This window comes from Salvia hispanica, chromosome 3 (assembly GCF_029641045.1).
Source record: "Salvia hispanica isolate PSC_SH4W2 chromosome 3, Shi_PSC_v1, whole genome shotgun sequence".
Taxonomy (NCBI): Eukaryota; Viridiplantae; Streptophyta; class Magnoliopsida; order Lamiales; family Lamiaceae; genus Salvia; species Salvia hispanica.
The window spans coordinates 1383558-1411265 of record NC_142694.1 but is presented as its reverse complement, the minus strand read 5'-3'; the positions used below and the strand labels follow the sequence as shown (position 1 = coordinate 1411265).

The 27708-nt window shown below is 35.7% G+C and overlaps 6 protein-coding genes across 6 annotated transcripts; 1 reads left to right on the top strand and 5 right to left on the bottom strand.

The window, feature by feature from the left end:
* Window positions 1-504: 504 nt before the first annotated feature.
* Window positions 505-3536, bottom strand: LOC125212016 (putative late blight resistance protein homolog R1A-10). The gene is made up of 2 exons (XM_048112018.2): window positions 878-3536; window positions 505-790 (listed from the first exon to the last, which is right to left on the bottom strand). The coding sequence occupies exon 1, from the start codon at window positions 3345-3347 to the stop codon at window positions 879-881; it is 2469 nt and encodes an 822-aa protein (XP_047967975.1). The 5' UTR covers window positions 3348-3536; the 3' UTR covers window positions 505-790; window position 878.
* A 4719-nt stretch (window positions 3537-8255) lies between these two features.
* On the bottom strand, window positions 8256-9397 carry LOC148929885 (putative late blight resistance protein homolog R1A-10). Its single transcript, XM_089067199.1, has one exon. The coding sequence runs from the start codon at window positions 9021-9023 to the stop codon at window positions 8256-8258; it is 768 nt and encodes a 255-aa protein (XP_088923325.1). The 5' UTR covers window positions 9024-9397.
* Window positions 9084-10890, bottom strand: LOC125214461 (putative late blight resistance protein homolog R1B-17). The gene is made up of 2 exons (XM_048115498.1): window positions 10869-10890; window positions 9084-10018 (listed from the first exon to the last, which is right to left on the bottom strand). Exons 1-2 carry the CDS (start codon window positions 10888-10890, stop codon window positions 9084-9086), a joined length of 957 nt encoding a protein of 318 aa, XP_047971455.1.
* Window positions 10891-11549: 659 nt separating this feature from the next.
* Window positions 11550-14644, bottom strand: LOC125212434 (putative late blight resistance protein homolog R1B-14). The gene is made up of 2 exons (XM_048112606.1): window positions 12011-14644; window positions 11550-11894 (listed from the first exon to the last, which is right to left on the bottom strand). The coding sequence occupies exon 1, from the start codon at window positions 14511-14513 to the stop codon at window positions 12012-12014; it is 2502 nt and encodes an 833-aa protein (XP_047968563.1). The 5' UTR covers window positions 14514-14644; the 3' UTR covers window positions 11550-11894; window position 12011.
* A 5157-nt stretch (window positions 14645-19801) lies between these two features.
* LOC125214450 (putative late blight resistance protein homolog R1B-14) lies at window positions 19802-22895 on the top strand. Its single transcript, XM_048115481.2, has one exon. The coding sequence runs from the start codon at window positions 20049-20051 to the stop codon at window positions 22518-22520; it is 2472 nt and encodes an 823-aa protein (XP_047971438.1). The 5' UTR covers window positions 19802-20048; the 3' UTR covers window positions 22521-22895.
* Window positions 22896-23336: 441 nt separating this feature from the next.
* LOC125216304 (putative late blight resistance protein homolog R1A-3) lies at window positions 23337-26693 on the bottom strand. The gene is made up of 2 exons (XM_048117985.2): window positions 26207-26693; window positions 23337-25856 (listed from the first exon to the last, which is right to left on the bottom strand). Exons 1-2 carry the CDS (start codon window positions 26645-26647, stop codon window positions 23643-23645), a joined length of 2655 nt encoding a protein of 884 aa, XP_047973942.1. The 5' UTR covers window positions 26648-26693; the 3' UTR covers window positions 23337-23642.
* Window positions 26694-27708: the final 1015 nt, after the last annotated feature.

Below are 27708 nucleotides of genomic sequence, written 5' to 3'. Positions count from 1 at the left end.
GAGCATTTCATATGAAGAAATACATAAATATATATATAAAAAAAACCAAGATAGTACTTCTTCCCTCCATTAAAATTTGGTACCATTTAATCCGGTACGAGTTTTAAGAAATATAATAGAAAGTGGGTTGAAAAAATTGGTGTTATATGGGTCCTACTTTTATATATTAGTTTTAAAATAATATGTGAGTGGGAATGAGTTAATGGAATGTGGAATCCACAACAAAAATTGGTAAAAATGAAAGATGACAAATTTTTAAGGACGGACAAAAAAAGAAATATGTGAAAAATTTTCAGAGACAGAGGGAGTAGTACTGAATAAGCAGGGATTCACAACATATAAGTTTAGTCAGCGTTTCATATGAAGAAATACATAAATACATATAAATAAAAAAATAGTACTCGCTCCATTTCTTTTCGTCACAGATTCCAAGTAATGGAGACGTTTCTTTTCGTCACGGAGATTAAGAAAAATTGTGCTAGGTGGTTAAGTAGAGAGAGAATAAAGTGTAAGTGAAAAAGATAGATGAAGAGAGAAAAAAAAGTAAGAGAGAGTAAAGTAAGTGTGGAAAAATGTGTTGACTTTTACTAAAAAAAGAAAATGACTCTATTACTATGGAATATACCAAAATGGCAAAATGTATCTATTAATATGGAATGGAATGAGTAGCACTGAACAGGCAGGGATTCACAAATACATAAGTTTGTTAATAGTGGAGTCCTTAAATACAAAGCGTGTCGGTGAAGTATTGGATCTGGAATATCATCTCACTTCTCTTGCTATAATACCCCTGAAAGATAGAGCAAGCAAATTAAAAAGACAATCATCAAATACACTCTGTGCCTAATAAAAGTCTCTCTAAACTAATAGGGCTAACCTTATAGTAGGTCAACTTTAACGATTTTGCCATATATCTCTTGATCCTGTTGGATCTCTTTGACACAGTTCAAAAGAGATAGGTTTGCACTATCAACCTCGAACGTAAGAGCTGATGCTATATATCCAATGTGTTTTGGAATCTGATTCAGCTTATCACACCCTTTGAGCACTAGGCGCTTCAGTGCTTGGAAGTGGCAGTTGTCAATAATCCACTCCTGTAAATCAGATTCCTCAATTAGCAAATATTTCAGTTTAACAAACGGATTCACTTCAAAATCTTCTCCATCCTTGTCACCATAACTTTCTTCAATAGTGCTCCACGTATCGCCTTGAAAGGCATGATCTCTCAATTTGAGAACTTCAAGATTGGGAAGAGTGGCAATAGCTTTCATATCTTCCCAAGGAAATCGCCAACCACTCAAGGTTAACTTTTTCAGTGTCTTGGGAAAAATAGGCCTAGCTTTTTTCTGAAGATGAGAACCTTTTGTCACAACTAGTGTCAGCTTCTCAAGTTGAGATAGGAGAACAAGATTCTCAAGTTGATAGTCTTGTTGATATTTGTCTCCAAAATAATTGATTGCCAGCTTTTTCACATTGCATATCAATTTCATCAGCTCTTCTGTACATATCAGCTTCTTCACCACTGCCAGTGTGAGCAGTTCCTTCAGAGCAGAAGCTGCTCCTTCTGGATTTGGCAAGAGATCGAAAAAGGATACAAGATGAGTCAAAAGTGGCATCATCCATATCTCTAATGGTAGATATACCTCATCCCTTGAGTATTTCCTTGACCTTTTGCCGGGACGGATGATCAGAGCGCGAAGATTCTCAAGTCTGGATATGGCTGATGGAACCTCCATTGGACATCCGAAAGCAAGGTACCTCAAGTGGAAGAGCTCAAACAATGAAGGAGGGAGCGAATAGGCATTAGTATCAACCACATCCAACACTCTCAGCAATTTGAACTTGCGCAGACCGCGTAATGAGCTTTCATTACGTTGGAAGCTTATAACAGAGCGCATGGTCGAAGCGTACGCTCTTGCAACCTCCCTTAGATCAAGATGAGAATTACTGAGCCGTCGCTCGTAATTCTCATCTAGAGCCTTTATATTGCACAAGTCACGTAGCAAACCATGGACAGAGTAACTTTTGACTTTGCCATTGGACTTGATGGCCTTATCTAAAATCAGGTTTTGCCTCTCAAGCTCAATCAGATATTCTTCACCCTTTACTTGATCTTTCACGAATCCTTCAGCCATGAATAACTTGATAAGCATGGAGACTCGAATTTCGTAAGCTTCAGGAAAGCCACACATGTAAATGAAAAAAGGCCTTAAACGACGATGCAAGTATGTATAACTCAAAGACATAGTCTTTTCAAAGTGCTCGTCATTCTGGATAAGTGAACGTATGTTTTGAGCAACATCCTCCCACGAGGATTGAGTCTGACTTCTTTGAGACAATATACGAGCAGCTACCACAACTGCAAGGGGTAGCCCCTTACATCCTTTTGCAATATCCTTTCCGATCTTCTCCAACTCAGATGGACATTTTTCGCTCTGAAATACCTTTTGCTTGAGTAGTTCCCAACTTTGACTTGGGCCTATCAATTGCATCTTGTGCATTTGATCATAAGAAGCCACACTCTCTATCCTTGTGGTTAACATGATTCGACTTCCATTTCTGTCGTTGGGAAAGGCTCTCATTATGCCATTCAACGCCTCTGCGCTCCACACATCATCCAATACAATAAGGTACTTCTTGAAGATCAACATACTGTACAAACTATATATGGCTGGCTCGCCGTTGCTTTCCACATTTCCTCCAAACGAACGTAGGAGATCCGCAAATATATTTTCCACGTTATGATAATCTTGTGATACAGTCACCCAAGCACGAAATGGGAACGTCTCCTTAATCAACTCATCATGATAAACCTCTTTGGCCAGAGTTGTCTTCCCAATACCGCCCATCCCCGTGATCTGGATAATCTCGAGGTAGGGTGATTCTCCCAAAACCAAACCTTTTATTTTCTTCAAATCCTCCTCCAGACCAACAGTGAAACCGTCACGGATGCACGTTGACATTGGTGGCCTCGACTGCAGCATCTTCGGAGAAGGCCACGGTTTGATGAGATCCACCTCTTTGGAAATGGAGTTAATTTCCTCCATCACCATATTCAGCTCGCCAAGATCATATTCAATATCGGTGGCAAGTCCAGCAGCAGTTGATCGGATATGCTCGTGCATCCAATGCTCGATTACATCCTCTGCTTCATTAGCTGCATCTCTGATTCTTCTTTCCAAGCTGCTGCCTTCCTCCTTAAACCATTTAAGAAAATTTATCAAGGAAAATACGTTTTTTTTTAGCATGTGAATCTGTTGTTTTCCAATTTCAGAGAGGGGGTATTCATCATGATTTAGGATCTGGTCTATTGTTTGAGCTAGTGAGTATACAACAGCATAGGCCATCTCTTACTAGAAAACAATTTGGAAGAAAAATTAGGAATGTTGGGTTTTTTATGAGATGACTGAAACAATTTGGAAGATTATATGATATCAAGTGTTGGGTTTTTGGGTTGCTAGAAAATTTTTGGATTGCAAAATAGCTTTCACAAGTTACGCTTTAAAAGCTTTTTAGTATCACTGGATTTTACCCTCACCGATGTACATCTGAGCATTAGATATGTAGTTAATGCTCATTAATTAGGACATATAATGTGATGATAAATAAACACTTATTGCAACACCCAAAACTGTCACAATAGATGTCACACAATCTTATTACTCCCTACGTCCACAAATAGGAGTCTCATTTTGCCATTTTGGTCCATTTACAAATAGGAGTCACGGTTCATAATTACCATAAATTATAAAGGGACCCCACATTCCAATCACATAATTTAAAAGTAATATATACAAGTGAGACCTCTATTCCACTAATTTTCTTTCACCCATTTTTTCTTAATATTTCTAGAAACCCGTGACGCACCACTGGTTTTTAGAAAGTTTTTTTTACTCGCTCTGTCCCGCTTCATTGGTTGCATCCCTAATTTTAGAAAGTTTTGTTTACTGGTTAAACAAAGAGAGAATAAAGTAATAGTAAAATAAAAAAAATAGATTAAAAAATAAAGTAAGATAGATAAATTTTAGTGATATTGGTCCCTAAAATCACGAACTTTGGCCAAAATTTGATATTTACCACGAACTTTAAAATTGGTATAGAATATCATGAACTTTGTCCGTTTGGTTGGTATTTCCCATACTAACCCAAATAAGATATTTTTATCAAAATCTTATTTTACGTGAAAAATCGTGATACATTTTATGATATTTTAAATCACTTTTTTAAGTTCATAACATATAAGATAAAAAAATCACATAGAAAACCACATTGATTTATGTCAAATATGATTAAAAAAACCAAAAAAAAAACCTCGTAAGTTAGTAAAATATAGTGATAATATTCTAGACCAATTTTAAAGTTAATGAAAAATACCAAACTTTGACCAAAGTTTATAACGTTAGTGACCAATCTCACTAAAATTTATTAGCGGAACTAGGTGGAGAGACAGGAAGCTTAAGCCCCTAATCAAGTCTTAAATTATTTTTTAATAATTTTTTAAAATTTATCTGTTTGTATAAATTGTTATACAAAAGTCCCAATTAATAATTTAAACCATTCGAAAATATGTTGTACTTTATAATTAGGAGTATCTGGAATACATATAGCCCATAATACGATTTTTTTTTTGCATCAGCCCTAGATAAAAAAATTAAAAAGATGTTAACTTCACCACCACCAGCTGTACTCTGCATACAATATTCGATGGCAAGTTGATATTTCTTTATTTGCATAAAATAATGTACTATATTATTCAATCATATATTGCTTTGAAACTATCAATACCGTATTAATTATATTAATGTAGTGATTATGAATTTGTCGGTCGTATCACGCTTCCTTTGATTTAAGAATAATGGTTTGTTTTTCTCCATGTATTTATCGTTTGTGAACGTGCTAATCCGTAATTTTAGGATCACCCACATTTGATTATTGCTAACAAGTCGGATTTGCGTTCATATGCTCAGTCTACACTGTCAGATTGCTAAATAAATAATAATTGTTCTCCTTCATTGCTGAAAATCTTGATCTATTAATTTTTAATGTCTCTACTATTGAAATAATGTTCATGAACAAGGGAGTATAAGAATGAATAACTTACCACCAATATTTATTTAATGAATAACTTACCACCAATATTTATTATTTATTTACAATAAATATTGGTAATAAATATTGGATCCTAGCAGCCTATTGTGATACTTTCAGGTGCCAGGTAAAAGCCAGGTGCACAGATAAATTATACTAGTATAATATGACATTTGAAAGTGTTAAAATAATGTATATCACCACAAACGTATTAGGACACTTAAAATGCCACAAATTAAAATGATTGTGCACCAACATGCAATTTTTTGTCTTAGTTAATTAATCAGTTTAAATTTAACTGTAGTTAGTCAACTTGATGCAATGAAGATGACATGTGAACACCAATATATTCGATATATATTAAAATATCTTTTGTGAACGTGCTAACCCCTAAATTTGGGGACCATTCTGATTTGTTTAACAACAAGTTGGAGTAGTTTTCATATGGTCACTTTTGACTTACATGTAAACTTTGTCAGATTACAAATTAAATAAATTATGATTCGATCTAGATTTACTTATTTAAGTGAATAAGAAATAATAGAAAACCTTTTTATTTTAAACATAAATTGAGGACATTATCATTATGTGTGCATCGATAATGTATACACTTTACATGGTTAGTTACTTGATTAGATGCATTTTTAAAAAATATATAAGAAATAATGTTAAGTGCATATATACGCCAATGCATGACTATATGAGTATTCTACTACTATTATCACAAGACGCCTATGAGTGCTAAACTTCAACAGTACAGAGAGATTCTGCCTATTCCTATATCATTAATATTCATTATATGTAATCACAATTATACACGTTAGACCATTAATATTATTACTTCTATATGTTTATATGTTGGTAATTAGATGCGCTTGATTGAAACTTTATATACTGTCAATTTTTCCAGCACAGTTAATCTTTTATTTATTTATTTATGACTCATTGTTCATCATTTTGTACGTTTAACTTTTAATTATATAATTAAAAATAAAACTTGCCATTGAATATTGTATCACATCTCCGCCCTGCCACCATTTGCCATAGTTATTCATGTTGTTTAATATAAAATTTCTGCTTGGAATAATTTGTTTATATATTTTTCTAATTTGCTTGGAATTGGCGTTTTTTAGCAACCCAATTCTCTATATCAGATTCATCAATTAACAAATATTTCATACTACCAAACTGGCATTAATACCTCCGGTAGTGTCCCATGTATGTCCTTTAAATTAAAGGCATGATATCTCAATTTGAGCACTTAAAGATTGGGTAGAGCTGCAATAGCTTTCAAATCTTCCCAAGGAAATCACCAACCACAAGGTTAATTTTCTCATTTCCTTGGGGAAAATAGGCTTAATGTTACTCAAGAGTACAACAAATCAAATAAAGTCCAATGAAGTGGAATACAAATTTGTTGGGCTTATCCAATCAATTACTAAAATATAAGAGGTCTTGAGCCCAAATTAATTAATTTAAATCCTACACTAAGTGAGCCCAAGGAAAGTCAGCGCTAATTTCATCCTTAATAATCTCATATTCTGCAAAATAACTTCCCAAATTAAAACCAGTCAATCAGCAATCAATTCCAATTCAATTTAGCAATTACCCCAATCAATTACCAAAATCCCTCAAGCACTACTCGGTTATACTCCCACATACCCTAATCTGGTGTTGATTCCCAAACTTTGTTCTTATAGCCCCAAAGTCTCATGGCAGAAAATCCTTTCCTTTTTTATTTGTTCTCTTTTATTTTGTGTTAATGAGTGGAGGTGTGCTCTTCTATTGCTAACCAAATGTTTTTGTCTTGGGCCTTTTTTTTATTTGTCGTTTGGGTCCAAATTCGTTTGACTGGGCCTAGAGATTTAATTAATTGTTGGATTCCCAAATTAAAAATTCCGAGCTGCTAATCTAATGTCACGAACCACGGTATGACAATTTAATGAAACCTTATATCATGACATTAATAGTTACTATCATAAAATTTTAATTTAAACTAGTCCAGCATTTATATTATAGTTATGACACACAATTTTTTATGTACATCTTAATGTTTTAATAGAATAATAATAACAAGGTTGAAAATTTAGATTATATAAGTAAAGTTAGAAAATTTTTGAAATATTTACTTTATACTACTATAGTATTAAAATATGTGTTAAATTTAGATAAGTACATTCATCGAATTAAAGAGAGGTATATTTGAAATTTATTAAAATCATTTAGAATCTATGTTGGAGGTTCAAATCTAGGTATAATTTAATATCTTAAATTAAGTTCTTCGAAATCACCATTAAAATTAATCTACTTTTATAGATCCTATTAGACTTACTCACCACAAACCTAATTTTCGTCATGTTTAATTTTTTGGTCACCTCTCCAACGGCTGGTTCAAATTTCGGAACACAATCCAATGATTCCAATCCACTCCAAATTCTTCTTCCAATTACATAGAAAAAAATTGGAATTACCAGCGGAAATTCAATCGGTAAGTAAGTTTGTTACTACTTTTTGTGGTGATCGTTACTCACCAGTCACCACAAACCTTACTTAGAAATAATATTAGGAAGAATATTATCCGCAAAACTTAATTATGTCACCGGTTAGGTAGGTGGAATATTATTAGCAAACCTTAATATTAGATGGAATATTATTAGCAATAATGAAGAAATCTATATATTCAAGACGTCATAACATGTTTGAGATTTTATGAATGTCTAGGACTAGTTATGATCTAGCCAAGACCTCATCGCTTGCTTTTAACGATGTAAATATATCAATTAGATATCAGTTAGTGCAAATAAGAGATTACATATCAAGAAATTCATGAATATAAATAAAGTATAGCTGCAAGCAGGATTCAAAACAGATAGGTTTATTAAATAAATACATGGATACAAATAAATAAAAAAGTAGGGGTTCAAAACAGATAAGTGTAGTAAATAGTTGGATAGGGTGAAATACAAATTCCCAGAAACCTTGCAAACCTAGTCTTTTTGAAATCCTTGGGTTGGAATGTGGAATATCATTAAATCCAACTCATGTGATGATTTCTTGCTAATACCCCTGAAAGATAGATCATTGAACATATCAAAAAACACAATCATCCTAAATATGTTTATGAGCTACCTAATAAAAAATGTCTAGCTAAATGAACTTGACTAACCTTATAACAGTCGAACGTTAAGGACTCGGCCATACTCTTCAATCTGTTCCATCTGGATATCTTGGACACACTCGAGAAGAGATGGGTTTGCACCATCGATCTCAATCATTTCAAGTGTTAATATGTGTCCAATATCATTTGGAATCTCATCTAGTTCAGCACAACGTTTGAGCACTAGGCGCTTCAGTGATAGGAACCGGTATTTGTCAGTAAACCAATTCTCTAAATCACATTCCTCAATTAGCAAATATTCCAGATTAACAAACTGTTCTGCTTCATCATCTTCATCACTCTCTTCAAAAGTGTCCCATGTATGGCCTTCAAATGCATGATCTTTCAATTTGAGCACTTGAAGAAGGGGCAAATCCGCAATAGCTTTCATATCTTCCCAAGGAAATCGCCAACCACTCAACTTTAACTTTTTTAGCGTCTTTGGGAAAACAGGCTTAGCTTTTAGCTGAAGAAGAGAACCATTCGTCACAACTAGAGTCAGCTTCTCAAGTTGAGACAAAAGAACAAGATTGTGAAGCTGATAGTCTTGTTGATATATGTCTCCAAAATAAGTGATTGACAGTTTTACCACATTGCAAATCATTTTCATCATCTCTTTTGTACATATCAGCTTCTTCACCACACATAGTGTGTGCAGCTCCTTCATAGCAGCAGAAGAAGTTGCTTCTTCTGGATTTGGCAAGAGATCGAAAAAGGATACAAGATGAGTCAAAAGTGGCATCATCCAGATCTCCAATGGTAGATATACCTCATCCATTGAGAAGCGCCTCAATCTCTTGCTCGGACGAATAATCAAAGATCGCAGATTATGAAGTTTTTATATGGCTGATGGAACCTGCATTGGACATCCGAAAGCGAGGTACCTCAAGTGAAAGAGGTCAAACACTGAAGCAGGGAGTGGGTAGGCATCAGTATCGACCACATCCAACACCCTCAGCAATTTGAACTTGCGCAGACCGCGTAATGAGCTTTGATTAGGTTGGAAGCTTATAACAGAACGCAGCGTTGAGGCATACGCTCTTGCAACCTCCCTCAGATCAAGATGAGAATTACTGAGCCGTCGCTCATAATTCTCATCTATGGCCTTAATATTGCACAAGTCACGTAGCAAACCATGGACAGTGTAACTTTTGATTTTGCCATTGGACTTTCTGGCCTTCACTAAAATCAGGCTCTGCCTCTCGAGATCAATCAAATATTGTTCAGCCTCCATTTCATTTTTCACAAATCCTTCAGCCACCAATAACTTGATAAGCATGGAGACCCGAATTTCATAATCTTCAGGGAAGCCACACATGTATAAGAAACAAGGCCTCAAATGACGAGGCAAGTGAGTATAGCTCAATAACATTCTCTTCTGAAACTCCGCGTCTTCCAAGATAAATGAACGTATTTTTTGAGCAAGTTCCTCCCATGAGGACTGAGTCTGATTTGTTTGAGACAATATACGAGCAGCTACCACGATTGCAAGGGGAAGCCCCTTACAAGCTTTTGCAATATCCTTTCCGATCTTCTCCAACTCAGATGGACATTCTTTGCTACCAAACACCTTTTGCTTCAGCAGACACCAACTTTGATGATCATCCAAGAGAGGCAGAGTGTAAGAATATATGGCACGGAGATGGTGGGTAGAATTAACCACTTCCTCAATCCTTGTGGTTATGATAATCCGACTCCCGTCACGCTTGTTTGGGTCGCCAAATGCCTTCCTTATGTCGTCCCAAGCCTTTGCACTCCACAGATCATCCACCACTATCAGGTACTTCTTCAACGTCAAGATTTATTTAAATTATATTTAAATATTTAAATAAATTATATTTAATTAATGACGTTAGAAGCAAATTATATTTAAATTTATTTGCTATAACTCACTATTAGTTATACATATTTATAGAAGTAAATACCCAAAAAAAAAAAAAAATCAAAATTGGTAAATTTCGCCACAATAATATAGTATTATAGAATACATAAAATATTTTATTGACAATGATAATGATAAATAGAATAAAAATAATCCATATCACTAGATATATGAGTAATAATTTTATCGTACCAATGATTATATAGATGTGCATTATAATAATTTAAATATATTACAATAAATTTGATTTTCAAAATATTAATAAAATGTCAATATATTTTATTAAAGTATAAATTATAAGTATATATTACAATTACTATTTTTTTTTTTTGCATATTAATTTTTTTAATAAAAGGATATTAAGTTGGATATTTGTGTATATAGACAAAATAAAAAATGAATAATTTATCAAAATTTAATGGCATTTGATTGCATGAGATTGTAAATGGGGATAGCATAATACTCCATCCGTTCCATCTGTCCCTATTAGGAGTCACACTTTGACCGGGCACGGCTTTAAGAAATGTAAAGAAAAGTTGGTTGAAAAATTTAGTGGAATGTGGGAGCAATTTTTTTTTATATTGGTTTTATAATAAAATGTGAGTGAATTGAGTTAGTAGAATGTGGGACCTACTTACTATTTATGGTAAAAATGAAGTATGACTCTTAATTGGGGACGGACCGAAATGAAAAAGTGTGACTCTTAATCAGGGACGGAGGTAGTATTCTCTAACCCTCAACCAAAGAACGAGGTCCTCGTCATCTCCAGAGCCAATCAAATCACAGAGGCAAATCAGTCGTAAATCGTAATGCACATTGAATCACTCCCCACGTTCAATGAAACTGGATCGGGTCTCTACTCCACTCCTACTCTACCTACACACAACAAAATAAAATAGGGATATTGGCATTTAATATCATGAAACTTTCAAAAAGTTGGATTTTTCCCACGAACTTTAAAATTGGCAAATAATATCACGAACTTTACCTCTTGTTTGTTTTTTCCCACGAATGAAAAAATTCTTCAAATAAACGGATTTCTTTTCGTAAGTTCTCAACAACAATTTTGAGAGCTTCAAGTTTTTCAATCTTTGAAGATAGTTTTTCTTGAAGCACATCCTCCAAAATTGTTCTTCAATCTATTAAAATAACATGAATTTTTTCATTCGTGGGAAAAAACAAACAAGAGGTAAAGTTCGTGATATTATTTGCCAATTTTAAAGTTCGTGAGAAAAACCCAACTTTTTGAAAGTTTCGTGATATTAGATGCCAATATCCCAATAAAATAAGATAATAACTATGGGCAATTTTAATAAGTGATGATTGATTATTTTATTTTGTTGTGGGTGTAGAGTAGGAATTGTGGAGCAGGGGATCTGCTCCGTTATTAAAAAGAAAAAAAAAGAAAGTAGAGAAGAGAGAAAGGGTAAAGGTTATACTACTATATATAAATTTTTCATATAAATATGATACATTGTCATTTGAGAATGATGTATTATCAAATGTATTACAAAATAGGTGATCCTCGCACAATAACTCCCAAACAGTTTAAACAAAAAAAAAATGCCACCTAAATAAATAAGAGGCCCAAAAATATCATTTTGATCCTTATAATCGGCCCAACTAAAAACAAAAGCTGGCCCAACACTGTATAAATACACAAATGTGAAAGAAGATACAGAATTAGAAACAAGGAGTCAAGAGGATGATGCTTCTCCAGAAGTGCAGGTTCGAACCATTGTAACCTTGTGTTTATGAATTTGGGATCTGAAAAATCATCGAAGCCAAAGATGGAACAAATTAAAAAGACAATCACCCTGAAATTATCAATAATGGAGTATGAGATTGCCTAATAAAAGTTGATCTAAATGAACTTGGCTAACCTTATAGTTCTCGAACTTCAAGGTCTATTCGATCATTTCTGTTAATACGTTCTTGCTGGATCTCTCGGGCACACTTGAGAAGAGATAGGTTTGCACGATCAACCTCAATTAGTAGAATATCTAATGTGCGTGCAATGGCATTTGGAATCTTATTCAGCTTACGACAACCTTTAAGCACTAGGTGCTTCAGTCGTGAGAAGTGGTGTTCTTTTACAACCCAATTCTCTAAATCAGATTCCTCAATTACCAAATAACGCAGTTCAGCAAACACTTTTCCTTCGTCCACGAACTCTTCATCACTGTACTCATCAGTGTCCCATGTATCGCCTTCAAAGGCATGATCTCTCAGTTTGAGCACTTCAAGTTTGGGCAGAGCTGCAATAGCTCTCATATCCTCCCAAGGAAATCGCCAACCACTCAAGGTTAACTTTTCCAGTCTCTTTGGGAAAACAGGCTTCGCTTTTTGCTGAAGGAGAGAACCTTTCGTCACAACTAGTGTCAGCTTCTCAAGTTTAGACAGGAGAACAAGATTCTCAAGCTGATAGTCTTGTTGATATTTGTCTCCAAAATAAGTGATTGCCAGCTTTTCCACATTGCAAATCACTTTCATCATCTCTTCTGTACATATCAACTTCTTCACCACACACAGTGTGTGAAGCTCCTTCAGAGTAGAAACCGCACCCTCTGGATGTGGCACAGGATCAAAAAGGGAGACGAGATGCGTCAGAAGTGGCATCATCCAGATCTCTAACGGAAGATATGCCGCATCCATTGAGTTGTATATGTATTTCCTTGATCTTTTGCTGGGACGGATGATCAAAGATCGAAGATTCTGAAGCCTGGATATGGCCGATGGAACCTCCATTGGACATCCGAAAGCAAGGTACCTCAAGTGAAAGAGGTCGAACACAGATGCAGGGAGTGCATAGGCATCAGTATCCACCACATCCAACACCCTCAGCAATTTGAACTTGCGCAGACCGCGTAATGAGCTTTCATTACGTTGGAAGCTTATAATGGTACGGAGCGTTGAGGCATACCCTCTTGCAACCTCCCTTAGATCAAGATGAGAGTTACTGAGCCGTCGCTCATAATTCTCATCTATCGCCTTTATTTTGAACACGTCACGTACCAAGTCATGGACAATGCAACTTTTGATTTCATAGCCATCGGACTTGATGGACGTGGTGGAAGCCAGATTTTTGCTCACGATTTCCTTCACATATTGTTCAGCGCCCCATTGATCTTTAACAAATCCTTCAGCCACCCATAACTTGACAAGCATGGAGACGCGAATTTCATAATCGTCATGGAAGCCACACATGTATAAGAAACAAGACCTCAAACGACGAGGCAAATCAGCATAACTCAAAGACATTGTATATTGGAACTGTGCGTCTTCCACGATAAGTGAACGCATGTTTGGAGCAAGTTCCTCCCATGAGGATTGAGTCTGACATGTTTGAGACAATATACGAGCAGCTATCATAACTGCAAGGGGAAGCCCCTTACAAGCTTTTGCAATATCCTTTCCGATCTTCTCCAACTCAGATGGACATTCTTTGCTACCAAACACCTTTTGCTTCAGCAGACACCAACTTACATGCTCATCCATGAGATCCATCCTGTGAGCATCAGTGGAATAAATGGAATAAAAAACCACACGGTCATCTCTTGAGGTAATCATAAACCAACTCCGGTTACACATATCTTCCTTGTTGAATATGATGCGTATCTCGCGCCAAGCTTTCTCACTCCATAGATCATCCACCACAATCAGGCACTTGTTCAAAGTAATGATTTCGCGTAATTTGTCTTCCGTGGTGACACAATCATCCAAAAGTCCTGTTTCGACTTGTTTCTCCAAGGAAAATAAGAGCTCTGCATACACATTCTGGATTTGATAATTCTGGGACAGAGTGATCCAGGCACGAACAGGGTAGTGGTTGACAACTTGGTCATCTTCAAAAACAGCTCTGGCCAGAGTTGTCTTTCCAATACCTCCCATCCCCGTGATTGGGATAATGTCATTGTCCGTTTGGTTTTCTAAGAGCAAAACTCTTAATTTGTCGACCTGCTCCTCCAGACCAACAGCAGCTGGCGTGGGTGTTGGAGATGACTCGAGAAGCATCTTATTCCTATCGACAGCTGGTGCGGGCGTTGGAGATGACTGCACCTCTTCAGCAATGGAGTTCAATTCCTCCATCGCCATATTCAGCTCACCTAAATCATACTCAATATCCGTAGCAGAAGGTGATCGGATATGCTCGTGCATCCAATGCTCGATTACATCCTCTGCTTCATTAGCTGCATCTCTGATTCTTGATTCCAACCTGCTGCCTTCCTCCTTAAACTTTTCAACAAATTCACGCAAGGAAACTACTTTTTGTTGGAGCCTGTAAATCTGTTCTTTTCCTTTGAGAGAAAGGGGGTATTCACTATATCTGTAAAATAGGATCTGATCTATTGTTTCATCTAGTGAACCGAGAACAGCATAAGCCATCTCTTACATGAGGAGGCAAGCAAGAATTTGAAACAATTTGGAAGAAAAATATGGAATGTTTGATGATAAGACTGAAACAATTTGGAAGATTTATATGATATCAACAATTTGTATGAGAAGGAATTTATGGATTGCAATAGCTTTCACAAGTTCACTGTCACTGTACATCTGAGCATTACATTTCTATATAAGTACTCCTCCCTCCGTCCCGGATAATTCGTCTCAGTTTTTCATTTTGGTCCGTTCCACATAATTTGTCTCATTTCACTTTTACTATTTTTGGTAGTGGACCCCATATTCCACTAACTCTTTCCTACTCACATTTTATTATAAAATATATATATTAAGGTAGGACCCACATTCCACAAACTTTTTCAACCCACTTTTCGTACAATTCTTAAAACCCGTGCCCGGTCAAAGTGACCCGAATTATCCGGGACGAAGGGAGTACAATTTATATTACACAACACTTCTTACTACATTTAAAATTGTCACAATAGATGCATTCGTTAATTACCATAACATGCATGTAAAAGTCAACACGATGTAGTGAATGTGACATGTGAACAACCAATATATTCGGTACATAAAATATAGGAACATGTAATAAGTCAACACGATATAATGTGACATGTGAACAGCTAATATATTCGTACATATTAAAACATAGGACCCGTTTGATATGAAACGTGAGATATGAGAAGATACGTAAAATAAGATAAGATACACGGACTTTATATTAAGGTACGCAGAGATAATGTTTTTTTTCGTTGTTATTTAATATAAAAGAAATTATCTAAATTTGTATTATTTAAATAACAGTGATTTAACTTGACAAATTAATAGATTGCATAAACTGATAAACATTGTTAAAATTATAATTTTGTCAAGATTGAGGCGGATCTTTATTTTATATTAGGCTTTGAGAAGCTTAAATATGAAACGAAATAATAAAAAATATTTATGTATAATTCTCTATCTCAGTATTACTATCTTATCAAATATCTCCTTACTATAAATTTTGTTTGTATCACAGCAACCAACATGTAATATGAACCCATTTATTAAGCTATGGAGTGCTACATATGTACAAATATACACATTTTATTTTTTATCAGTCTATGAAAAATATCTTGACAGTAGAATATACGCATTTTAATGCAACAAGATGATATGCATGATGCATCGCTATTGGGGAATATTTCACATGCTCGAAATAAAATAACTAAAACTGGAAATTATATTATACGTGGAGCAATATTTATATGTAATTAATTTTTATATATTGGTAATCACTAATCAGAGATGCTGTTATTACCAACGGCCTACCCCAATATTTTAATAGTCTTTAATTACTATGCATTTTAACAACTGGCATCGAATATTGTAAATATTTCACATGGTAGTCATGATATACAGAAATCATTCATACATCTATTTTTATGTGTAACAATAAAATTTCCCATTTACTGTGTATTACTTCTTCTCTAATTCTTTCCGACTAATTAAGGCCCAGTCTTTTTTATAAGATTATAAAACTAATTAAGGCCCAATCTTTTTTAATCAAATAATTTATTTTCAGGGCCAAACCCAAATTGAAGTCTTCTTCCCCATTACTCCACCATCTCATTCCTTCACTTTCATAAATGATGTGGCTTTGGGGCGAAATTGTTATGAAATTAGTTGAAATCAAAATGCATCCTATGAAAACAAAAAACTGTAATGGAGTATATAGAAGTACCGAATGAAATTAAAAGCTACTCCCTATCTTAATAATTTAGTGTAAAATCTCTAGATGTGTCCAATTGGAAGTTGTCAAATGAGAATTACATTTAAATATGAATGCGTGAAGTGGGATGATACCCTATTTGTCAGTTGACTTATAAAATGGTTTTGTGTCTCTATTTAATAGTTTATACAAGTTGGATTCATATTCCACTAACTTATTCAACTCACTTTTTTTTATATTTTTAAAAATTTATATCATAACTAAATAGAACTTATAATCCAGGACGGAGGGAGTATGTTACATAGGAGTACTACTTTATTAATATAAGCATCATCCCTATAATGCACTTTTAGACTGCTACAAATTACCATTTTAGAAGTTAGTCAGGCCCATTCTCAAGTGGTTCTAAGGCCCATCTCTGATACTATTATGCAAAACAACCAAGATACGTAGTACTCCCTCCGTCCGCCATTAGGAGTCTCATTCATGGGCGGCACGAGTTTTAAGAAATGCTAAGAAAAGTGGGTGAAAAAAAGTTAGTGAAATAGGGGTCCCACTTGTTTATATTAGTTTTAAATGAAATGTGAGTGTAATGAGTTAGTGGAAGGTGAGACCCTATTACCATTTATGACATAAATGAACCGGGACTCCTATTCACGGACGGACTAAAATGGAAAAACGGGACTCCTGTTCGCAGACAGAGGGAGTATAAAATTTGTATTCTCACTAGTAAATTTAAGGGAAGGTGCAAATGAAAGAAGTAAAATAAAGTAATTACATATTTATTATTATATCTACTGTAACACTTTTTCAAATTAATACAGCATGTATATGTAAAGAAGTACCCATTTTAATGATAATGAAGGAGTACAAATGCAAATTTTAAACATGACAGTTAAAAAGGTGACCTTGTGATGTTTTTCATCTTTGTCTTGGTCAATGGTATAAATGAGACAAAAGAAGTACTACTATAAATTTATTTCTCAAATAAAAATATACTTTTCGGATGACACTAAATTTTAGTAACTTACAATTTGTTAAGTAAGAAAGATATTGAATGTAGACTATTTTTATGGGAAAATCCAAAATGAGAGACCATCTATTTTTTGGGATAGATGGAGTATTAATAATTATTATTGCATCACCTTTTTATTGGCAAATTAATTTAAATTTAAAATCGCATCATGGTGGGCTTGAATGCAAGACCTTAGGCATCGGGTATTAACCACTTTGGGCCAACTCACACACACACTATTTCATTTTACTTCACAGTAAATAAATAAATTCCATTAATAAATCATAATTAATGTGTTTGGCTGAACTTATTTTTGAGAACTTATAAACTCCATAAACTAATTATAGGTTACTCCTCAATAACTTAAATCATAATTAAGGTGTTTGTTTAAATGTGAATTTGCATTTATTAGTTATGAATTAGATTAATGTAGCTGTTATGAATTAGTCAGCCGTGAATCCGTGATTAAGGTAACGTGCTAAAGCGGGTCACCCCGATTTGTTTAATAATTATATTTAAATACTATAAATGAGAAAAGTGAGATGGGGTCATATTCTAATGCTTATAGCACCCTAATCCAAAATCAAGATCAAATCTTCATTCTTAGATTTTAAAATTAGTGGACGAGATTAAATCTTACGAATCTCAATAAATAGTAGACAAAATATCAACAAAAGGGTAATATCGTCATTATGTTATCATATGATATTTTTCGTGAAAGTTTTTTTATATCAACATACTGTATTACAAATATGAACAATATGACATAAGAACATCAACACTAGTACAAGAAAATATCAACACATATTTATTGAGATTTTACATGGTTTTATTGAGATTTTTTGATGTATTTGTTGATAAAAATTTGGTTATCAACATTTCCGAAAACTAAAATAAAAAATATCAAATTTCATCACCCGAACGTCGTCGGAACATATGCAATTGAGATCTCATTGGAATCCTTATAAAACTATCTTTAATTTGATATGTTTTTTGTGAAAAAAATAATTTAAATCGGGAGAGTTACGTAAATTTAAAGTTTTAAGGTGATTTTAATGATAGAGAATTGACATTAATACCCTCTAATTTTATTATTAATTTTCTTAATTAAAAATATAATCCATGTGACATTATTTCAACCACTAGATCTTCTAATCTGATGGCTAAAATTTAGTCTTAGTTTGAGATTGCTTATTAGTCAGCAATTGATCATTCTCCGGTAAGAGGATACTTAATCATGATAAGTAACGTATTAATGAAGATTAATGTAGTGGTTTTGAATTAGTCAGTCGAAATTAAGCTACCTCTCTGACTTGAGAATGGTGGTTGTTTTATTTCCTCCAATTTATCTTTTGTAGTAACGTGTTAATCCCTAATTTTAGGGATCACTTCAATTTGTTTAATGTTAACAAGTTGGATTAGTTTTTATATGCTCTCTTTACAAGTAAACTTTGTCAGATTATTAAATAAATAATGATTCCGATCAAGAAATTTTTTCAAAAACTATATTATGAGGATGTTTCTATCATTATGTGCAGCGATGGTGTTGAGTGAGTATATAAATTCAGAATTGCATAATGATCTATCTATTATCAAAAGATGCAGAGAATAGTTATAGATATAAATATGCATTGTTGTGTACACTAAAGGATAAACAAATAATTTAATCAAAGAGGAAATAGTACTTAAAATATATTAGTAGAAAATTAAAATATACATATTTTATAAGAAAAGGTTGAAGGCATTAGTAATAATAAATGAAAAAAAAACGAGTAGTTCAATCAATGAATAGGACCGTTCCTAAAAATAAAACTTTAGGTGCTTAAAAATAGTATCACTGGGACATTTTGGCTTCTGGGGTACAGTTATACCCCTTTGTTCCCATATAGATCCGCCAGGGATATATACCCACTGTGATGCAATCAATTGACGACTATATGCTATATTGACAACTACAACTAATTTAAGACCATAATATTTTTTAAAGCTCTAGTGGTCTACAAATTGTCACGTGTAATTACATTTTATTGTTATTTAAATTTAAAAAGATAAGAAGAATTAACAAATTTAGGATTTTGGTCAAACCGTAAATATAGCGTATAAAAAATATCAATATGATGCATTGAGTATGTCAACACGATTTCGAATTGACATTTTATACATATTGTGTTGACATTTATTGATAGGTATGTTGATATTAAACTGCTTAGGAAAAAACACGAAAATTCAAGATTATTTTTCAAATTTTGACATCAAAACATATGTATGTAGGATCTCGTTGGAATCTTTATAAAATTATCTTTAATTTGATATATGTTGAGTGAAAATTTATTTTTAATTTGATATATGTTGAGTGAAAAAATAATTTAAATTAAGGTAGTTGCATTTAAAGTTTTGAGATATTTTTAAAAAGTTAGGTGTGAATTGAAATAAATACATTGATTGGCATTTTTAGGACTATATAGTTACTAGTATTATTTAAAGTGCAACATTATATACTCCGTAGTAATTAGTACTAGTATCATTTTATAGTATTTTATTTTGTAGAAAAAAGATGCTCAAATGGCATGAAGCGAATGCAGAGGGTCAGCACTAGTATCATAATTCCTCTGTTTAATTTTTCGGTAGCTTTGAATCTTTCATTACTGATCACAAACCCAATAGTTAATTCAAATATTTGATTCATATCTTTTATCCTTATTAATCATCTTCCAAATTGAAACAAATCTTGTTCTCCATCCATATCACCTTCCCCTGCTTGACTTGTAAAATCATATCTGTGTAATTAGCGATGGCTTATGCTGTTCTTCTTTCACTTACCCAAACACTCGACAGAATCCTGAGTTATAATGAACACCCCATTTCTGTGCATCGAAGACAACAGATCGAACAGCTCCTTCGCCAAGTCAAGCTCCTCCACAGATTCATCCCAAAGCTCCCGAGGGAGGCCAACAACTTTGAAACAAGGATCAGGGACGCTGCAAACGAAGCCGAGGACGTTATCGAGCATTTCATGCACGAGCACACTGCCTCCCGTAAAAAATCTACAGGTATTTTTCTGTATGATTTCTGCGAGCTCGATACTGTGGCGGATGAAATCAGCTCCATTGCGAAAGAGGCCGCTGCCATCAACACGGAGAGCTTGCAGCCCAGTAGTCGTCGCCCGGCCTCAACGCCCATACCTGCAGTTGACAGTTTCACGGTTGGCCTTGAAGAGGGATTTGAAAAAATAAGAGGTCTGCTCTGCGATGAATCACCCGAACACCAGATCATCCCTATCACGGGGATGGGCGGTCTTGGGAAGACCACACTCGCCAGGATGGTGTACCACGATCCGCTGGTAGTGGAGACGTTTCCTGTTCGTGCTTGGATCACTGTTTCACAAGATTATGACACCATTGATATTCTTGGAAATCTCCTACATTACTTGGAAAAGGAAGGCGAACGAGGACTAGCAAAAGATAGCGACTCAACGGTAGAAAAGATTTACAAAATATTGAGGGTGAAGAAGCACCTTATTGTATTTGATGATGTCTGGAGTGGAGATATATGGAACGATATGCGACATGTATTATACCACAATGATAATGGAAGTAGGATCGTGATAACAACGAGGATAACGAGTGTGGCTTCTTACATCAGCTCTGCAAGTCCTCTTCATGAGATGCAGTTTCTAAAACCAGATCAAAGCTGGAAGCTACTTAAGGAGAAGGTGTTTCCACAAAAAGACTGTCCGTCCGAGCTGCAGAAAGTCGGACAGGATATTGCAACAAAATGTAAGGGGCTGCCCCTTGCGATTATTCTTGTCGCAGGTGTCTTGTCCAACGTTAGGGAGACTCGAGAGTCATGGGAGAAAATTTTGGACGACGTGAATTCAGCTATTAATAAGAATGGGGAGTTTGATGAGATCATGTCTTTGAGTTATACTCATTTACCTCTGTATTTGAGGCCTTGTTTCTTATACATGGGCAGCTTCCCAGAAGATCATGAGATCCGAATCTCGAAGCTTATCAAGCTTTGGATAGCAGAAGGGATGGTGGAAAGTGAAAAGGAGGCTCAGGAATATGTCAATGACCTTATCATGAGAAGTCTGGTTTTGGTGACTTCGGTCAAGTCGAATGGGAAGGTCAAAAGTTGCAATATCCATGGTATGGTACGTGACTTGTGCAAAAGAAAAGCTCTGGATGATAATTACGAGCGAAGGCTCAGTAATTCTCGTATTGATCTAAGGGAGCTTGCAAGAGCGTACGCCTCGACCATGCGTTCTGTTGTGAGCTTCCGACCTAGTGGAAGCTCATTACGCGGTCTGCGCAAGTTCAAATTGCTGAGGGTGTTGGATGTGGTGGATACAGACGCCTATGCACTCCCTGCTTCTGTGTTTGAGCTATTTCACTTGAGGTACCTTGCTTTCGGATGTCCAATGGAGGTTCCATCAGCCATATCCAGACTTCAGAATCTTCGCATATTGATCATCCGTCCCAGCAAGAGATCAAGGAAATACAGATACTCAACAGATGAGGTATATCTACCATTAGAGATCTGGATGATGCGACGTTTGATGCATCTTATCTCTTTTTATGATCTTTTGCCAAATCCAGAAGGAGAAGCTTCGGCTCTAGAGAACCTGCTAACTTTGTCTGTGGTGAAAAAGTTGATATGTACAGAAGAGATGATGAAATTGATTTGCAATGTGAGAAAACTGGCAATCACTTATTTCGGAGACAAATACCAACAAGACTATAAGCTCCACAATCTTGTTCTTCTGCCTCAACTTGAGAAGCTGACACTAGTTGTGAAGAAAGGTTCTCTTCTTCAGGTAAAAGCTAAGCCTGTTTTCCCAGAGACACTAAGAAAGCTAACCTTGGGTGGTTGGCGATTTCCTTGGGAAGATATGAAAGCTATTGCCACTCTGCCGAATCTTCAAGTGCTCAAACTGAGAGATCATGCCTTTGAAGGACATACGTGGGACACTAACGAAGAGGCTGACGAGGAACAGTTTCCTAAACTGGAATACTTGCTAATTGAAGAATCTGATTTAGAAAGCTGGGTGACAGAAAAAGCCCACTTCCGAATACTGAAGCGACTAGTGCTTCATGGTTGTGGTAAACTAAGTGAGATTCCAGATGCCATTGGAGACATATCACCACTTGAACTGATTGAGGTTGATCATGCCAACAAATCCCTTGTAGAGTGTGTCCAAAGGATCCACAAGGAACAAAAGGAGGAATACGACAACAAACTTCTTCAAGTTCGAGTATTATGAGGTTAGTTCTTCCATCTCTTTTGTTTGCATCTTTGGAATTGGGATGTGGCTTTGATTATTCAGATTTCAAATCAAGGTTTATAAAACTGTCTGAGAAGATCATCGTACCCATTGGATTTTGTTTACTTTAGCTTATGTAGCAGCATTTCATGAGTCTCGATTATTCAGTGTTAACTTTTGTTTGTCTATTTATTCAGTTATTGATATGAATGTGAAATTTTACCAAAAAGCTAGTTTCGATGTAATCTGTAGCAGACACTGTACAAGTATCGAGTTACTTATTCATTGTTATGGTTTGTATTCAGTTTTATTTGTTAGCTAAATTATTCTGGAAATTTTGAGGGCAATTTCCTAAGGCATGTTAGTACTATCATTTTGGAACAGAATTTGAGCACTTTTAAGAATTTAAGTAATTTGGTTGTTTGGCCATAGATATTCATTTATTGCTCTTTATATTCACCAAATCTGGGTGTAATTGTATCTTCATTTTTTGAATTGGAGTATGATGTTTTTTTAATTAACTTAAGGAGATCAAATAATGTTTGGCTACCAGGTTTCTATCTGGGAACTTTATTTTTCGGTTAACCAAACGTGGCCTAAGTACTAGTTATCTCGTTTCACAATTTGATATTTGTCAAATTTGATTATCTCGGTATTTAGGGCTAAGACATGTGGAATTGAAGTTGCTGCTTTCCATTCGGGGGTTAGCAAACAGGCCCTTAGTGTAAATGAAGCAACGACTAACACAGCCACAATACAAACAACTTTTTATCATAATCTAGAGGCATGCAACTCTTGTTTGACATCAAACGTACAAACTGAGATCCACACCGTGAAATGAATAAATAATCATTCAACACAACAACGCAATGTGTTGCATTTCAACATACGAACAAAACATGCTCGATTATTTGAAGAACAGAAAACAGTTCAAGATAACAATGTGAAGAACAAATTGTAGTGCAGCAGTTCCCTGCAAATAAATGCAAACCAACCGAAACAATATCGAAAGGAGTCTTGAAATGTGACATGCTGAGATGTATGCTGCAAAGACAAGTGACAACAGAGAATAAACAAACTATATGTAAGGATAAATTACCTGTCAAGTTTAACAACACTTGATCATTCAGTGTGATGACGAGGAAAGATGAAGAGCGTGAATTCCGAGCCTCCATCTCTCTTTAACTTAGAAATGGTTTTGGCAGATGTAACTGCACTCCTGCTAGTAGACAGCTCCAACGTTTCGAAGCTTGATATGTCAGCAAGCTGAACTGGAATTTCACGAAGCTTGTCGCAGTCCTTGAGCACGAGGCTTCTAAGCTTGGGGTAGTGATGGGAAGAAGCCTTCCAACAAGCCAAATCTGTTTTCTCAATGTGCATAGTCTCGAGAGAGTGAAAACCTCCATCTTCTACCTCCCAAGTGTGCCCAACAAATGCATGATCTCTAAGCTTGAGCACCTCAAGTTTCTCCAGCAATCCGAGGGTGGACATATGTTCCCAACCGAGGAAAGTAGCACAGATTGTGAGGCTGGTAAGGCCACACGGGAACTGATCGTATCGAGGAAGACAACCCAATGCCCCTTCCCTCCGTTGGTCAGGATATATATCATTCACAAGTTTCAGCTTTCCAAGTTTTCTCATTTCCTTCAAACTATCGATAGAGCCTGTCTTTCTGCCAAAAAGCAAGGCTAGTCGCCCACGGATGCCCAGCTTCTTCAAATTAGGCGCTTGATGAGGAAGTTCCTCAGTGCAACTCTCCACTGAGATCAACCCGAGGGTTTGAAGCTCTGTACTCTGTTTGTCACTGTTAACCGACACGGGCAAGGTAGCAGAGGCATTTGTCTTGAAATGCCTAAGGCGCTTCATCTTCCATATGTCAGCTTTAACTTGAAGCGTACGAGATTTGGTGATGACTATAAGAGTTTGTATGTTCCAAAGCTGGTTGAACTTTGAAGGAAGGATTGACAGCTCAGACGAAAAGGCAATGTACCTCAGATGAAACAGATTATAGAGATCACTGTCAATCTTGGTGAACTTGAGAGGCAGAATATCCAAGACTCTGACCAATTTGAAGGCTTCAGTGATGTTTGTGCTGTTTTCAGGAGACACGACATAGTTAGTCTTGGAAAAACAAACAAATGAGCGGACACGAGGACCAAAAGGTCTTGATGAAACGAAGCTCAGGCAATCGGAATGAATGGAAAGACGGCGACATGTTTCTTTGCTGGAGAGTGGAGGTTCACATTGCCCGTCTCCTTTGTACACGATTTCTTGGAGAAAATATTCTTCATTAGCTTCCCCGGGGCAGTTATCATACTCTAGTAAAGTATCATGGATCTGGCATGATTTAAGCTTACCATCAGATTTGAACCTGACAGTTACGACTAATTTTCTACTGATAAGATCATACAAGTACTTCTCTCCAGTTTCCTCCAAGCTGCAGCCAGACTGTTGTTGCACGAAGCCTTCTGTAATCCACAAGCGGATCAATTTTGATACCAATATTTCATGGTGTTTTGGGAACAAGAGAAAGTAAAGCAAGCACGGGCGCAAGTGGTGAGGTATATTGTCATAACTCAGATATATGAATCTAGACAAGTGCAGTGCAAAGCTTGGCATCCTATGAGTATATGAGCGCAACTGGTTTCTCACTTTGATCCAATAGTACTTTATATTTCTATCTGTGACTGAATAGCTCTCAAGGATGCGTCCTATGATTGATACTGTCTTTGGCATTCTCGCACAAAGAAATGCGATTTCTTGTCCGACATCTACCAACTCAGGAGGGCAGTCCAGCTTTCCCAGTGCCTCCCACCGCAACCTCCCCCAGACATCTTCATCTGTAGCGAAACCATAAATGGTGAAAAGATTCGGATTCCTATCCACCTTTTTCACATCCGAATCATAAGTGGTGATCAAAACTTTGCCTTTTGTATTGTGAAATGGCAGAGCCACGCTAAGTCTTTCCCAATCAGAAATGTCTACATTATCCATGACAATCAGGAAAGTTTGGTTGTGGAGACGAGCAGCAACCGTATCAGCTAATTCTTTGGCACTCGTATCCTCGTCAACTCTAATGCTCAACTCTTTGAGGATGTCGATACACATTTGTTCAGCTGTGAGACTGTATGTAATAGTGAGCCATATACGGGTGGGAAACTTGTAGAGGATATGTTGCTCGTTAAAAATCTGCCGTGCCAGTATCTGCATTCCACAACCAGTTGTATCTATAAGCGGAATTACATCTAGATAGTCTGTTTCGCAACTCAGACGATGCACGAGTTCTTCCTTCTGAACTTCGGGAATTTCTGCATCTTTCCTTTTTGGTGGTTGAGCCTGTTTCAAAGTTGGATATTTTTATTAGCAAATGTTATTGTGAAATGGACATAACAGTCATCGACATTGTAATACGTTGTAAACATTTGCCAAAGCCAACAAAGAAGGTGTTGAATTTCATTTATGTATTTGAACGTAAAGTAGTAGTAGTACTACTATAAAAAAATATATGAAATTTTTCAGTTTAGCTTTTTCGATGTGATCCCAATTCTTATGGTCTTTATTGATACTCAATAACGAAACCAACTAAATAACAATTCAAACTCATATAAATTTACTAAATATCAAAACACAATCAAATAGCATACAGAGCTACTACTATTATTCATATTCTAAAAAGATGAGCTGACCTCAGTTATTATGCGTTCGTCTTCGACGTAGATAATGGTTTTCTCTCTGAAGCGATCAACCATGGCTTTGACCTCCTCGAAATGTTTGCAAGTTGCATTGAGACTGCCAGCTTTATCCCAGAATCTAAAGAAACGAGTCTTTTGATTCTTCTCGATGGTCTTTGCGATCAAGACATCAATCATGTCTTGCACATCATAAACAACATCTTGAACCTCCTTCGCAATCCGCTTTGCTTCAGAGGAATCTTCTTCATAGTACCCCGCCATTTCCCTTCTTCTCCGCTTCTCGACTGTCTCCCTTAGGAAGGCTATGAACACGGGGAGATCCCTTAGAAGATTCTCGATGTTTCCCCTCGTCTCGTCGTCTTTGGTTAGACCGGGGCGGTTTACTAGTAGCTCCTTGATGTTCTCAACCAGCAATTCCGTTGCCGTATCCTCCATCTCTCTCTCTCTCAATTAGCCATTGGAAATATTCCAATTGCAAGGAGTAGTATTTTTTAGTTCTCAAATGTCACCTATGTCATGCATGTGTGGTGTATTTCATAAAGTCTTTCTATTGAAAGAGTATACTAGTTCAAATCTCACTTATTGGATATCTATTGTACTCCTTCTATCTATAAAAAATAGTCTCATTTGTGGACGGCTCGGGTTTTATGAGATACTCCCTCCGTCCGTTATTAGGAGTCTCATTCATGGACGGCACAGATTTTAAGAAATGTTAGTTTTAAATGAAATGTGAGTGTAATGAGTTAGTGGAAGGTGGGACCCTATTACCATTTATGGCATAAGTGAACCGGGACTCCTATTCGCGGACGGACTAAAATGAAAAAACAGGACTCTTATTTGCGGACAGAGGGAGTATTGGTAAGATAAATGAGTAGAGGAAAACTGAAAAAAGTAAGAGAAAGGAGAGAAAAAATAAGAAAGAGAAGAAGAAAAAATAGGTAAAATATGAATGAAGGTTTCTATTTTTGATATGTAGTACTCCCTCCCCGTCCCCAGATAAGTGAGCACAAACTTTTCGGCACGGAATTTAAGACAATAGGGTTTTGTTAGGTCATTGTTAATAAATGAATTAGGTCAAGCTACCTTGGTATTCGGCATGATATATCTTTACTGGTTTAAATTAATCATTATAGATGCGCCATTTTACTTCCATAAAATAAATTAATGTTATTACTAGCAATTAAAACTAGTTCCATGAAATATTAGTTCATAATGAGACTTGGCACTAATTAAGGGGTGTTTGACTAAATTTATTATCATCCCCGTTATAATCAGATTAAAATATTAACGTAGTGGTTACCATCTCCAATCATACACCAAAACTCATTTTTGGTGTAGATAATTTCTCCAATCATACACCAAACTCAAACTCATTTTTGAATTTTTCAATGGAATAACACCAAATATGGTGTTTACTCCAAAATTTTGTTAGAGAAATACTCAAAAATGGTGTAAACTTAAAGATGGTGTAAATGGTTGGAGTAAAACTAATTTTT